Raw genomic sequence first — 15168 nt, 5'->3', positions numbered from 1 at the left:
TTTAATACACATTTTGGCGTTATTTGAGATTACTTCGTCTACGTAGTGTTTGTGTCTCAGCTCATTTATTATCGCTACGCAAAAAGTACAATCTGAAACATTTTTGCGATTTATTCGAAATCAAACATACAGAATTTTGTAATTCTTGAATATTTTATGGTTTAAGATGCTGGTATTAGTTTTTAAGCGGCAAATCTGATTCACGCAAAAATCAGGTTTTACTGATTTGGCAGTTTTCTGTTTATCGTTGCCATGGAAATATCGATTACTTTAAAATATATATCAAAGTAAACTTCAATCTTAAAACAATTTATGGTGTTATTTTCATATCGATCCGAGTCAGGGAAGATCGTTTAAAGGCCAATTGCAAATTGTAGGTATGGCCCAGAAAAAACTGTATGGAGCCACCTTAAGAGTCCCATTTTCCGATTGTTGGGTAATACAACAGCATTTAACTAGAGAAATGGTCGGTAGTCATTTAGTTTCACTTGACATCGATAAAAGAATCGTTTGAACACTTTGTGACCGACATGGCGAACTCGATTATTTCAAAGAATGCCGCCAAACATTTTGCCAGATTAAGAGCGAAGGCACAGATTTTTGAAGCAAACCTTGTCCACGGTCAAAAATAAAACCCTCCTTTATTTTTAATTTTTAAACAGGTTTAAGTGAGTTTTTAAAGGTTTCGGGGTTTATTTTTCAAAATACCGCAGACTTTCGGAAATATTTGAGAAAATCGATTTCGCACTATTGAAGGCTAAAAATAGCCGAATTAAATAGCAAAATTAAGCATTCGCAAAAACGTTTTCGCGTTGTTGATAGAAGTTATATCATCGAGAATTAGAAACATATACTTAAAGTTGAAGAATAAATCAATGTTTTTATGCCTGTGTTTCGGTTTTAGATTATACTTTTCACAGCGAAAGTAACGCTCTTTGATGACAATTTTGTAACTGCCTTAGTAAATACAGTTTCATCTCATAATAACAAGATTACTTTTCGATATGTGGCCATTCTTTAATCGGCTTCATTTTATGGCTATAAAATGCCCAAAGACTCTTCTTTATCTACATATAAAAATTGGTTCGGGTTTTTAAGCGAGCGCGTTTTAAAACGCCATCAAAATATGAGTAATTTAACTAAAATTTGAACTAATTTGCATATCACCGTTTTGATGACATGTTACATGTAACGGCCGCATTCGCGTAAAAGCTGCAAACTCTGGTTTTCCTTAAATTTGTGCTTAACACTAATTTAAACTTGAAATCCTTTTCTATCCCTACTGAAAGGATCACTTACCATTTATATTGCTGCGGTAGATACAGTAAAAGCGGTGAAAGGAGCGTTTGACTTATAAACAGTAGAGACTCACAGATGCCACATTTCATTCTCTACAAAAATTTACGATCTATAATTACATTTTCTTGAATCTGAACAAGATCATATTTTACGCAGCCATGAATTTCTTCTTTCTGCAAGGGACTAAAAGGCCAGTGTTACGATTTGTTTGAGTATTACGTGACGATTCAGATAAAGTTGTAACGCATGACCGGTAAATGGAATTTCAAGAATGTTTTGTTGTTGACGGGTAGTTTACTATTTTTATTTCTTTTTTTGGGAGTGAAAATATCTTTAAATAGTTAGAGCTATTTATATTTTTAAATTGCTATTATTTATATTTCTTATAAGTTTTCATCTTATTTAAGAATTTTATTTAATTAGATTCGATCAAGCTACAAGCCGTATTCAGTGCAGACGCGTGTGCGGATAGCTCACTATATTGATAATAAATTAGTAAAATAAACTAAATCTCCCCGATAAACATTGAAAATTTCACATAGCAAAAAGCCAAAAAATCCGTTGCCTACGAACACTTCTGTCGGACAAAATTTGCGCACTACAACACCTGTGTAAACATCCAAATTAAATTATGAAATCTAATTATAAACTTACAGAAAATATCACGAAATTTTAATTTCGGAATTGAAGTATGTTTGGTTAAGTGTCAAATTTTAAGCATACAGAATTTATAGAAAACACCTTTGCATCCATACAACAAAAACCTTTGTAAGAAGATAAAAAAGCGTTCTCTGGTAAAATATTTAAAAATTATAAGCTTTCGACAGCCAGACTGCTGTCTTCGACGGATAAAAAGGAAGTAGAAGACAAAGACAGCAGTCTGGCTGTCGAAAGCTTATAATTTTTAAATATTTTACCAGAGAACGCTTTTTATCTTCTTACAATGAATCCTGGTATCGGATCTTCAATATTTTTATAAAAACCTTTTTGCTGGCATTTGAAAATGAATACAAAAAAAGTTGAAGAATGGGGAGGTGAGCAGTGGGTGGTGGGTGGATTATACTGGATCCGTGCTCGGCCTGTAAGCAAACTCTGAAAGTAGACGATGTTTGAAAATACTTTTGAATCACTGTTTGAATTTTAAAAAATACCCTCCTTCTTTCTCATGGGCAGAGATTTTCCTTTTCAGTTCGTGCTACTGGTCAGTTGCAAGTAAGACTCACGACATGTCAGTATAATGCGTGACGCTTATGCCAAGGTAAAAGGAATTGTGTGTGTGTGTGTGTGGGGGGGGGGGGGGGCAGTACGAGTGAAATGAACATCAAGGTATTTTTATACGCGTTTCACTTTTTTCAGTGGGAAACAACGGAGGGCAGCGCTTGTTCGTTTCTCGCTATTGTTGGCGGTCGCTGCGGTTATGATTCAAAAGATAGGACAAAGTCAGTAGAAATAGTTCCTTTGCTGACCTGTCATCGAGATATATCAGGACACAAGTCAGCCTTTTCTATTATCGGGATTGAAGATGAAGTAGAATCATTGTTGGCGAGAGCAACAATTTTTGCGCCAACTCGAAACATAGAAAACTGGACTATATGTCCACAACATCGTGCATGCCTTGGCGTCAGCTGGAAGCGCAGTTCTACTAAGTGTGCCATACCAGTGAGCTTGTCGAGGCACAACACCACTACCAGTAAAAAGCCAAAAGCAGAGAGAGGCTTGAATCGCGGCCTCTGGGTACGAGACTGCGTACATCGAGTCTCAGTTCCTTGCTGCGCAAGCTTAATGCGACAAGTGCGTCGAAATATTCGTTGCAAGATCAATTTTAATGGTTGTGAAAACAATAAAAACTGGCCGGAAGTAAAAAAAAACCCAGAAGTTCGTCGAACGTTGCTTTCAAAAGCTAGGCATGCTCAGTGCAAGCAGAAGTCCGATATTTCCCGACCGCTTGTCAAGAGAAACGAATCCTTTGCGTACCCTCGATTTACATCACCTCTTTAGACAAATTTGTGGCCATAGTTTAAGTGTCTTGGTATTGCAGGAGAACAAAAGTATTCTCTATGCGGAATTTGTTCTTGCTGCAGCATTTGTTACCTCTTACCAATCTTTTGCGCAAATAACACTTCAATACTTATTTGTCATGTCAATACCGTTACTAGAAATCGGTTGAACGGCACATGTTTAAACAGATTTGACTGTTATGTTCTAAGTCAAAACATTTTCACAGGCGTTTGTTCTAATTGTCGTAAGCTTCTTGTGGATGCTGAAAACAAGGCTGCAGTTCTGCAAATGGAAAACATGTCGTTGGTAAGTGTAAACCATCTCTTGTAATGTACCACTTCAATAGCCGGGTTATAAAAAAATTGCTTCTACTTATTGCTTGAGTCACTAAAAGCTATCAAGATTAGCCTCAGGCGTTGGATATGAGATGGTAGATAGCCAACGAGGCGCGTAGCGCTGAGTTGGCTTTAACGATCTCATATCCAACAAGCGCGAGTGGAATAATTGTTTTTTTAAAATTGCCCAAAGAACTGCAATATTAGAGCTCTCCAGCTGTTTCCGTTGACACGTATCGGCTAGCATATTTTGAAGTCCATGGTATTTGAGCTCATATACCATTGCCTGTTAACTAATCAAAACTCAGGAGCTGCAATATACCATTGCTAGTTTTTAATAATAGGTGGTATTGAGTAGGTTTGAATTTAATTATTCGTTACAGAACACCTCTATTGGCGCTGCACCAGTGTCTCGAAGTACGCCAGCGTCTCTGTGTTATCCTTCCAACGTCCAGACGCCAGGGGGGAGCTTGTATTGCCCTTCAGACACTAGCGTTGACGTCACACCTGATTCCCACAGCAGGGGGCCTACGCGCGAAGAGTTTACACCGCTGAACAAACTGAACGAATTCTTAGAAAGCAGGGATGTCAGTCCAGTCAGGCATACTGTTACTATTCCATGGAATGCGGAAGCTATGAAAGAACGCGTCGTCGCCATCTTCGCAAGGCACAACAGGCAGTTGGTGCTGTTTTAGATGAGGTAGCACCAAATCAACCAGGCGAGTTGTGGCACTCGCTTGTTCCATCGTTGAACAAGCAATTCTCAAGTGACAGCGAAAGCGAGGATGAAGATTTGGATAACGTACTCATGAATGCTCTGACAGAGTGCTACAGTAATGCAAGCACCTGGGATACCCGACGACAAATACTATCGATAATGGCAGACAAGGTCACTTTCCGAACTCTGAAAAAGTGGATCCCTGGTCTTACTCGTGTCACAACACCAGGCGTGATCTTGAATTTGAGAAAAAATGTACCAAGATCGGTAACCACAGGCAAAAAAGCCATCTGAGGGGAACACATTATTGTGCTATGAATCCCTCTTACCTAAGTGCAAATGCTAAAATCTTTTAACAGTTTGCTGATATTAAAAGTTGAATATGACAACCCAGGGAACATCCTGCCAGGAATATTTTCCAGCCCACTGTACAAGCATGCATTTTTTTTTGGACCACTGTCCTGTGCAGGAATTTTTTTCTTGCACGCATGCGCTTGCGGAATATATATTTTTTCAATATCACCCATCCCCCCCCCCCCCTCAAAAGTAAAATGGTTGGCCCCTAATGTCCTCACACGAGCAGTGAATAATGATCGAGGCCAATTTGCCTCCCTCCCGATCCCACCCCCATCTTCCACCCCCCCCCCCCCCCCCCCCCCTCAAAAATAAAGAGATATAGTCTGCTCACGTCTCACGTTATTCCCTTTCCCGGCTGCCTAGCAGAAATTCTAAAAAGGACGAACGTAATTCCGTGAAGTATTTTGTGCTTTTGAAGATATTACTTCATTGGCATGCGTTACAATCTTCCATAACATAAAAAGCATCACGCATAACGCAAACTGTCGTGACCTTTGCCCGTATGTTTTTTTTTAACTAATTCAGTGTAGCTGCTACGTTACGCTCTGCTAACAAATTTATCAGATGGACAAGAACTGGACTCTATGCTTACAGGTATGTCATCGTTTTCAAGTGTAAAGACATGTTTAACGCAAAAATTTTAACCAAAACCAGAGTTTTCGGTTCTTGCGTGAATGCGGTTAACATGGCATCAAAACGGTAATATGCAAATTAGTTCAAATTTTAGTTAAATTACCCATATTTCGCTGGCGTTTTAAAATGCGCTTGCTGCAAAACCCAAATTAATTTTTATATGTAGTTAAAGAAGAGCCTTTGGGCTTTTTATAGCCATAAAATGAAGCCGATTGGAGAGTGGCCACATATCAAAAATTCAGGTTGTTATTATGAAGTGAAACTGTATTTACTTAATCAGTTATAAAATTGTTATCAAAGAGCGTTACTTTCGCTGTGAAAAGTATAATCTAGAACCGAAACACAGGCATGTAAACATTGCTAAATACTTCTACTTTAAATATATGTTTTTTATTTCCGAGGATATAACTTCTACTAATAACGCGAGAACGCTTTTGCGAATGCTAAGTTTTGCTAATTTATTCGGCTATTTTTAGCCCTCGATAGTGCGAAATCAATTTTCTCAAATATTTCCGATAGTTGGCCGTATTTTGAAAATTAAACCCCAAAACCTTTGAAAACTCGTTAAAAACTTTCTAGAAATTGAAAAATAAAGGCAAGATTTCCTTTTGGCCGTGACCGCAATTTTGACATTTTGTGCCAAAAATCTGTGCCTTCGCTCTTAAATGTCTTTTCTTTTTTTGTCATGTGTAAGTAACTGCTTGATAGTGGCTCTTTGTAGAGGAAAACGTTCGCGTTACTTTGTAAACATTCTTGTCATAAAAACGCAAATAAAGAATTTTCGCCTTGAAAATCATAAACTAACAATAGAAACTGATAGACAAAATAAAACATGTACGAGTTTTTCATCTCTCTGCCCATTAGATGTAATAGAATTTTTTGGCACCGGTTGTGATGTACATTTCCACCGGCTATAGCCTCGAGCATCTCTTATGGTGGATTTCCACTGTCGCGTAATCTTTTACTTGCGTGAAAAAAATTTAGAGACAATGTACGAACGGCTTGCGTAAGCGTTCACGCAAGTCGTTCATGATCATACATTGTCTCTAATTTTTTTTCCGCACGTAAAAAAATACGCGTCAGTGGAAATCCACCATTACGCTTCTTTCGTGCTCCTCAAACTTCCCGCGTGCACCATAACTCGATAGTGCACGCTAAAGCATGAGCCAATTATTAAATAATTGTTGTAGTATATCACCTTGATTATATAAAATAACTTTTTTCCACTTTGGTAGGAGCTTTTTCTTGACGCATAGATAATAGATAATAATATGACATATACCAGTTCAGTCTAGAATAGGAGAGCAGCGAATAGTATATATATACCTAAATAACAATTGCAACCTATTTCCTTGGGTCTCTCTCTCTCTCTCCCGGGCCTGGAACCAAGGCTGCAACAATCGCTGCTCGAGATTTTTTATGTAGTTATGAAAACGTAGACCTAACAATAAAACATAGCAGAAAGAACTGGTGTGTGTTTGTGTGTTTTATTGACAAATACTTACAGCACTGTTGAAAGAAGACAACAGAACATTGTTTAACTACAATCTCTCTTTCGCATGTATATGTATGGTTACCATTAGATGATTGGTTCCGAGCTGTTTAGGTTTAATGTGCAGTCGATATCCGGGCTTTAAGCCCCAAACTCTTGCCGCTATGCCTGTCTTCTTTGAGTTTCTGTTCGTTAACTGTTCTAAATAAGAAATGGTGGTCTATTTTGTTCTTTCCAATTACGCTTCGTGGTATCAGAAGCAACTGACGAGGAATATCGCCACTACGACTATAAATGCGCAACAGACATTGTCTGATATAGATCCACCAAAAAACCCATGATCCTCTGGGGGTGCATTTAGAGCGTTGTTTTCTTGATTGCCTGACATGGAGTGATGTGAAGGATCGATAGTGAGCATGACTTCCTGTCGATTACCGCCGATTGCTGATTCGGGATCAGTGGATAAAGCAATTGATTCGTTTACGACATCTGAGGTGTTTGCATTCAATTTACGTAGTTCTGAAATCTGTCGAGAAAGAAATACCCTACATTAATAATTCATCGGCTAACCATTCGTAATCGCATGATAAAAGAACGCTATCGTCTGTTTGAATAACGGAACAATGAGGATAGAACATCATTGTTTGTTTTTTTGTGTGTTTGTTTGCTTGTTTGTTTGATTTTTTTTTGTTATATTACGGAGTGGCTCCGCCAGAAAGGGGTACCTAGTCCGGGCTGTAGGTATATATTAAAGGACAGGAATTTCAAGAGTATGAGTATATATACAAAAGGGTAGTTGGAATTGTAAAGTATTTGCTTTTTTGGACAATTACTTGCAATGTTATTTGTAAATTACAAATTTACATCTTTTTATTGCAGTCTTCAGTAAAATGCGAACTCCTGAATTCAAAATCAAACTAACGATTGCGTTTTTCGTTGCCGTCAATCGTAATTATGGCGACAGCCAACGAACCATAAAAAAAAACAGAAAAAAAAAAAATGGATCGAGATCTACCAATCACAACTGACGGATGTAACCACTTCATCTGGCTGTAGTAAACTTCTGTTTCCTGAGAGGTACGCCAAGATGATTGACGCCAGCAAAAAGCGTAAACCGTAGTTTGAGGATTGAATTTTGGAATTCGCATATCACTGAAAACCGCAATATTATATATATGTCTGAATTTATCAAACCGGGTCAAAGAAAAGTGACGTCAGTATTCTTGAACAAGTACGTTACTGCGCGAATTGGCTTAAAACACCACAAGAAAGGGGGGAAAAGAAATACAGCGCTGAAAGGTAGAGAAGAGAGAGGAGAAGAGAAAAAAGACTGACATTCCCTTTAATTTTTATATCATCGAGTTTGGAGATTGGAGTTTCTGTGCTTAAAACGGTAAAAAATTTCCTTGACCTGGTTTTGATAAATTCAGACATATATATACATATACAAGGCAAACACAAACTAGACATCAAATACAATTTGAGCCGTTACCAGCGGTAAATGCAAAGACTCCCCCAACATCTTCCTCAGTTGTTGACATTTTATGCAGTCGTCTTCAACTATTTCTGTATAAATGTCGTCCTCAGCTCTTTGATCATCGGCAAAGTGCATTGTTAACTGTAGTTCTAGCCATGCAGCCCTATTTCTCAAGCGCTAAAATTAAAGAGAAGTTTAGAACAGACTGTGGGGAATACGGAAATAGCCATACAAAATTAAGTGGCTGTCCATCTCACAGCGGTCTGGCGACTTTCGGGTCGCGAGTAAACCTTCCCTTTATTTTTTGTGACAGAAAAGGACTTAATGTGAAATGATTAAAATCGATCTAATTTTTTCCAGAAACTTTTTCTGTGCTTCGCTACAGGACAAAACGTATTTTACTATCTGAGAGCGTTTTTCAGGGTTATTCGATGGCGGAAATTCGGCGACTTTAAAAGCCGCGTTTCTTCGAAACGAATAAATATCGCTAAATTTTAAATAGTACATTACATTAAGCCGCATTTACCTTGTCTTATCAAGGAATATCGAATTATTTGATGAAAAATTAAATTAGCTTAATTAAATCAAAGACAACGCGGTTTGCGGTATGTTTTCTCGCATGACAGATTCCTCAAAAGTAAAAGCTAAAATCTCCAAAGCGGTACAAAAATCACAGGTAAAATGCACTTCACAGCAAATATCTAACCCTATTCTAATAGAAAATAAATTAAAAGGTCCGGGTATCGTTCTATTTTGGACGCGAACAAACGTTTTTAAGAGCTCATTTTGGCAATATTTACATTAGATTGCTCGTTTGTCGGTTTATGCCCAGCGCATGTGATTAGATAAAAATATTTTATCCAGCAGCTCAGAGTCTTGCTGTACATCCTCGAAAAACGAGTACTTTTGGATTTTATTGCCGTTTCAGTTTGTATAAATAAAAACGGCTGAAATGCCATAAATAGGAATCGTTCGTCCGCTCGCACAATATGCAAATTTTACTCATTTCCAACAGGTTGTCGATTTCAGCAAAGTCAAAATTATCTCAAAGATTAAAACTTACTTTTTCTCAAACGTTTTCCTTCTTGAGTTTAGACACTCGGCAACTGGAGGCCTTTACCTTATTCTGACATAAAACAAACTCAAAGGTGAAGGTATAATTTTGCTTTGCACGCGAACAAGTGGTCAGGAGCTTCTTGGTCAATATTTACATCAGAAATATACTCCTTCGACGGTTACACGTAATGTCCAACACAAACTGTATGACTGAATAGATTTATTTCTTAACATCTCAGATCCATTTTCTGCCTTTTCAGAATAACAGGCATGTTTTCTTATAAGCCTTTGTCAGTTTCTAAACAACAGCGGGCTGTCGATTTCAGCCGGCTTTGTTTGTTTACATCGCAAAAACGATAAAGCTCTTCCCTAGAGAAGGAAAGTGGACAATACGCAAATAAATATCCAGATGCCCTTTTGATTTTTGGAACAAATATCGAGCTCTAAGAAAAAGTTCCCGTGCAAGGGCCGGAGATTTAAAATATCCTCCACGGCGGAAACGATAAAGAAAAATATCAAGAAATGAATTTTACATCAAAATATCAAATTCATGCAACTCCCACAAACAACGCATCCTGAAAAACTGGCAAGTTTTTTGAAGTTTGTTGTTGGTAGTTCGTCTTAAACTTCATTAGTCGAAACCATCCTTGTGTAGTTTCGCACATAAATATTACTTCTTTGAATGATGTTTTTCTGCATTAGAAAACTATTTTAGCTACGTATTAAGCTATCAGTATTCTGTGCGGTTTTGCACCAATCGGAAGTAGTTAAATGTAAGGAGTTTTGCTATATTTGGAAACTGAAGAAGATTTATCTGGCATCTTACAGAGGCAATACAAAAATACCTTATTCAAAATATGATTAAAAACCTTTGACAATCTGTGTTATAATAAATAATAATAATACTTTTTGGATATTGACTAAGCTCAGCCAATTTGATCCGCCTACGGGATGATGAGCCAGTCAAAAAAATATGGACGGACACCCGTTGGAGAAAAAACAATTGATCTTCAAACAACACAGGTAATGAATACAACAAAATTATGAATAAAAATAACAAAACAACTGCCTGCCCGAGCGAGAACGAGAACATCTGCTTTTTGTACTTGGCCTTAGAGTAATAAAACTTAATTCTTTGGTGGCATAAGTCTCTTTTTAACTGACATGCGTTGAAATATGTTACCTGGATAGCTTTGTCTTTGGCCTTCAAGCGTTTTTTCAGTGCTTTGTATCCCAATTGCTTCTTTGCAAAGTCGCTCATAACTCAATCGAACGGTAACTTTGCTGCCTTATACTCCATGAAACCTCCAACTAAAGCTGCATTACGCTGTATGTGTGACCAACTGTTGGGTATTTTACGAAGAAAACACTAACAACGTCGAATAAAAGACCGTGACACTAAATTAGGAAAATTAGTGCATTTAAATTATCAGTTTCTAATTATCCCTTTGATGACGTAAGTCGCGCGCGATTAAATTGCGCGAGCAATTGCAAATATAGGCGCGCGAGATGACACGCGTAACAGGGAATGGTTGCGCGAAATAGCTGGATGGACATTAAAAAAAGGAAGACAACAACAAAACTTAGTCTTCGAAAACACTCATTCGTGCGTTCGTCCGCCCTTATCTCGGTTATTTCTTTTTTTGGTTAGTCGGTTGGGTTGAGATCCAGTAGCAGAGCAAAAGAAAGCAGCAGTGTTGCTTTCTTTGACAGTCAGTTGTGAAGGAGGTAAATTTAAGGGTCGATCGAAAAAGAAAACAATTAAATAAGGCATCACAACATGTCACTTTAAGTGAAACAAACCGATAGACAGATAACGTGCTGCTGAATGATAATTACAGGTCAAATTCTTTGGAGCAGATAAGACGGAAATCGACAGACACCGCTGAGTTAAAAACAAATGCTGTCATTATACACAGTGTGACCTTTATGGCGGTCACTTTTGTGCATTTTCCTCAAATGTGGCTACTGAAGAAGACAAGGCAAAGTAAAGCAGCTCTTGTCATTTCTTGGTTATAACTTCATCTTCGCCGTTTTTCATATTTAATTTCCTAGTTTTCTTTGATTTGGTGGTAATAAGAGGGTCTGAATGAGGTTTAGTGCGTAATGTTACTTGCCCATAATTTTTTTGTGTTTGCTGTTAAATTGGCCATTTTTTTAATGTTAACTGTTTCTGGAGAAAATAATGTTATTTATCATTCGATGTATTCTTTTCTTTCTTTTCATTGGCCGAGAGCCCACCACGTGATCTGCAAATAACTACCTACAAATAATGGTCTGCTCGTGCGCATAAGGGTCTGACAGTGATTTTACTACAAATAAAATTCTGCTCATGCGTAGTTGTGTCCACTTCCGAGAGAAAAATTGCAGCTAGTTTTCCAGAGATGAAGAAGAACGGTTGGATTTTTCTTCTAGGCCCAAAGAAGGCAATAGAATCTCCTCATATTGTATTTTAGCAAATAAAGAGAATTGAATGAGGACCAGCTCGTATTATTGTGCGATTTACACGCAGTTCCCGAAGGTACTTTGTGCGAAACAAATTCAGTGATCGAACGATAAAACAATTAATGAACTGGGTTCTCGCAAAATACCGTGATTTGTCAGTGTCTTGCAGAATTGATCTGCTCGCCACTGACAAATCACGATATTTTGCTCAACCTCGCCCAATAACTGTTTTAACAGTGAAAAAAGGAGGGAGGGTGTGTAGGGTTTTTACTGAAATTTTCTTAGCATTGTTTATTCTTATTTGCTCTTCAAACATCGGATAAAATCACTTATGAACTTTGAGAAAATTTTAAGATTTCTCCTCGGACATCTTCGGTAATCTTGGGACATCTTGCGTAGTCTTCGGAAATCTTCGGCAGTCTTTGGGAATATTCGGTAGTCTTCGTAATCCTCCGAACTGATTGGAAAACGTCGTAAAATGGCCGAACACTTCTTCAAATACTAAACAAAATAATATTGTAAAAATATTTAAGGACCGTAGCCAGGATGAAGCATAATAATATTGTTTTCATTGATATTTTTTACCCCGTCGAAGACTATAGATCTAACAGTCGAAAGCTCGTATATGTTAAAACATTTTTAGCCAAAGATTGTTCTTAAATTTTTTTTATTAAAATAATATTAGCCTTTTTGGAACCGTTTTTGTTTCTGTCTGTATAAAGTTTACTGTTACAGTGGATTTTTTTTAGCTATTGAGGTACCCCCATTCAGCCCGTTTAATAATACTCATCGTAAAAAAAGAAAAATATAGAAAAATTATTGCCTCTTTATATACTTTACCATTACCGCGAAACGGCGAAGTTGAAAACATCTTTATTGAGTAATTGTCAACTGTACATTGTAAAACAAAACCTCTACAAAATAAATTAAATTAAAATGGCTAGTAAGATAACTGAAAAGAACTAATGATGCGCAAAAACCTTGGTCTTTACTACAAATCATTGCCAAAAATAAAATAAGAAATTAACTGCAGAGTAAACCAGTTTTGCACAACTCCAAGAAATTGAAATCGCAGACAAACTATACAAAATCTACGAAACATACCATTTTAAAATTTCAGTTTTCTTCATTACTTTGTGAAATCATGAGAAAACCTAACCAAAAATACAATTATATTGTCTATTTGTAAACTTATTAAAAGGCAATAGCTCCTTAGAATGCTAATAAACTTTTCAGAGAATAGGTGGTGAGAAAATGACAGACAGAAAAGAAATTACAATAAGTGACAAAATTTTTGAAACGTTGCCATTTTAAGGCTTTTATTGTAATTTGGTTCAATTTAACACTTTCGTCCCTCTTTTTCAACCCACCTTTACGCTATCAATGTTTGTTTTTGGAAGCCAATTGTACAATCATACAACATTGGATGGGGAAGAGGGGGTATATTTTGGCGTGATGAAAATTTAAAACTAGTAGTAAATTTGCCATAGAAACTGCGAGACGAAGCCAATGTGTCAACTACTTTTGACTAAAATTTCTAGCTAGAGGATATTGCTCTGATACACCGCCAAGTTCTTAGAACGAACATAACTAAAAACATAGCGGGAGCACTGTAAGCTATAAAGGTATCAAATTTGTGTGTATACCGAGAAAATACAAGTGAGTCGTGGGATATTCCACAGTATACCACTCGAAAGCGTTATAATAATAAAATAATAAAAAAAAGCACACTAAAATTCTGCTTAAGTGATAATTTTCTTTTCTAGTTCTATAATTGCTCTTGTTTTGTAACTACACGAATTTTTATTTTTCATGTAATTTAGTGTAATCCGACCATGTTAAGCGACTCAGTTTTTAACAGTTTATCTTTATTGTTTTTCCACTTGTCAATTATGTAATATATTTTCCTATAAGAAATCATAACTTCAAGCAAAAAAACTAAAGTTGCTTGTGAGCGTGCAAGCTGCGCGCATGTATATTGCTTCGTACTCATTCTAAATTGAACTTTCCACCTCAACAAAGTGCATCAACCCTATTCAGACCGGGGAGGGGGGGGGGGGCTTTTGAGGCCCGCGCTGACTTTGAACTTTTATAACTTTTTTAACCCTCGGACGTACAAGGGAGGGGTGGATGCTACCCCCCCCCCCCGCAAGGTTTTTTCCCAATTTTGAGAAAAGCATTTACCCTACAACGCTGAAACTTTTGGTAGCTGTTCATTCATCCTTTTGCGGAAATTTTAATATGTCAACCATGTGTCCATGGTATATGACGTTGCCATGGCAACGTCATAAATACAAGCAGGTCTTGCCAAAAATCATCATATTTAAAATTTTTCTTGATTTTTTTTCCAGTTTTTTAAAACAGAAGTGTAAGATTTGTTTATTTTTACATTCCATAAGCATTCTAGCTTGATTTTGCATCAATTTCCATTATTTTGTGACTTTCTAAGAAAATGTTGAAATCCAAGATGGCGGATCCAAGATGGCGGCTCTTATGACGTCACGTGACGTCATATGACGTCACAGCCAATTAAAATTATGTCATCTTGTAGAGTAAGCTAAGGGCTTTCTTCTCAGAGCAAAATAATTTCGCTACGCCTTAATATAACGAAAACTCCGGGGAGGCGTTCCATCCACACCCCCCTTGTACGATGATGGGGGTATAAGTTTGCTTGTACGTCCGAGAGTTAAGATTTAACTAAACGCTGCCAAACTTTCTGAGTTTTCCTAAAATTTATCTGGCAACGAATTGGTAGGGTTGGATGATGTGTCAGGAACTTGACATCACCATGGCAACGGCATTTTGACAGGCATGTTTTCCCAAATTTGTAATTTTTTGCGTTTCTGTTAATAAAAATCAACTTAAATTGCATTATTTTTACATTTTACGGGTTTAAAGCACATTGTTATTCATTTTGAGTACTTTGCAATGATTTTGGGTGGTTTTCTGGCATTTTGGAAAAATTTTGAAATCCAAGATGGCGGATCCAAGATGGCGGCTGTTTTGACATCATGATGTAATTGTCACGTGATGTGACGTCACCATCCCACGTGACGTATACCAAAAGAAAGAGTTTCAGACGTACAATACATCCTATAAGTTTCATGGTGATTGCTTAAATATTCTGGGAGTTACATAGGGGGGGCTTCCGAAGCCCCCCCCCCCCCCCCACTCCCGGTCTGAGAAGGTCCAAAAAAGCCCGGTCTGAATAGGGTTAATTAACTGTACTCTTAATAACGTCAATGAACCGAATAAGAGTTGGTTACTAAAATGCATTGTGCGTAAAACCTGATCGTAACGAAGTTTTTAATACCTTACGCAATTTTTAAATGTCTAATCGAGTTTTATCTTCCCAAAT

At 37.3% G+C, this 15168-nt stretch overlaps 2 protein-coding genes across 2 annotated transcripts; one reads left to right on the top strand and one right to left on the bottom strand.

The window, feature by feature from the left end:
* Positions 1–3453: 3453 nt before the first annotated feature.
* On the top strand, positions 3454–4678 carry LOC144658378 (uncharacterized). The gene is made up of 2 exons (XM_078518806.1): positions 3454–3603; positions 4016–4678. The coding sequence occupies exons 1-2, from the start codon at positions 3586–3588 to the stop codon at positions 4325–4327; spliced, it is 330 nt and encodes a 109-aa protein (XP_078374932.1). The 5' UTR covers positions 3454–3585; the 3' UTR covers positions 4328–4678.
* Positions 4679–6814: 2136 nt separating this feature from the next.
* Positions 6815–10762, bottom strand: LOC144658359 (uncharacterized). Its single transcript, XM_078518784.1, has 3 exons — positions 10549–10762; positions 8325–8486; positions 6815–7358 (listed from the first exon to the last, which is right to left on the bottom strand). Exons 1-3 carry the CDS (start codon positions 10624–10626, stop codon positions 7086–7088), a joined length of 513 nt encoding a protein of 170 aa, XP_078374910.1. The 5' UTR covers positions 10627–10762; the 3' UTR covers positions 6815–7085.
* Between the last annotated feature and the right edge of the window lie 4406 nt (positions 10763–15168).

Source organism: Oculina patagonica, chromosome 6 (assembly GCF_052425735.1).
Source record: "Oculina patagonica isolate OP01 chromosome 6, crgOcupat, whole genome shotgun sequence".
Taxonomy (NCBI): domain Eukaryota; kingdom Metazoa; phylum Cnidaria; class Anthozoa; order Scleractinia; family Oculinidae; genus Oculina; species Oculina patagonica.
The sequence above is the reverse complement of the archived record's forward strand: the minus strand, read 5'-3'. Positions and strand labels throughout refer to the sequence as shown.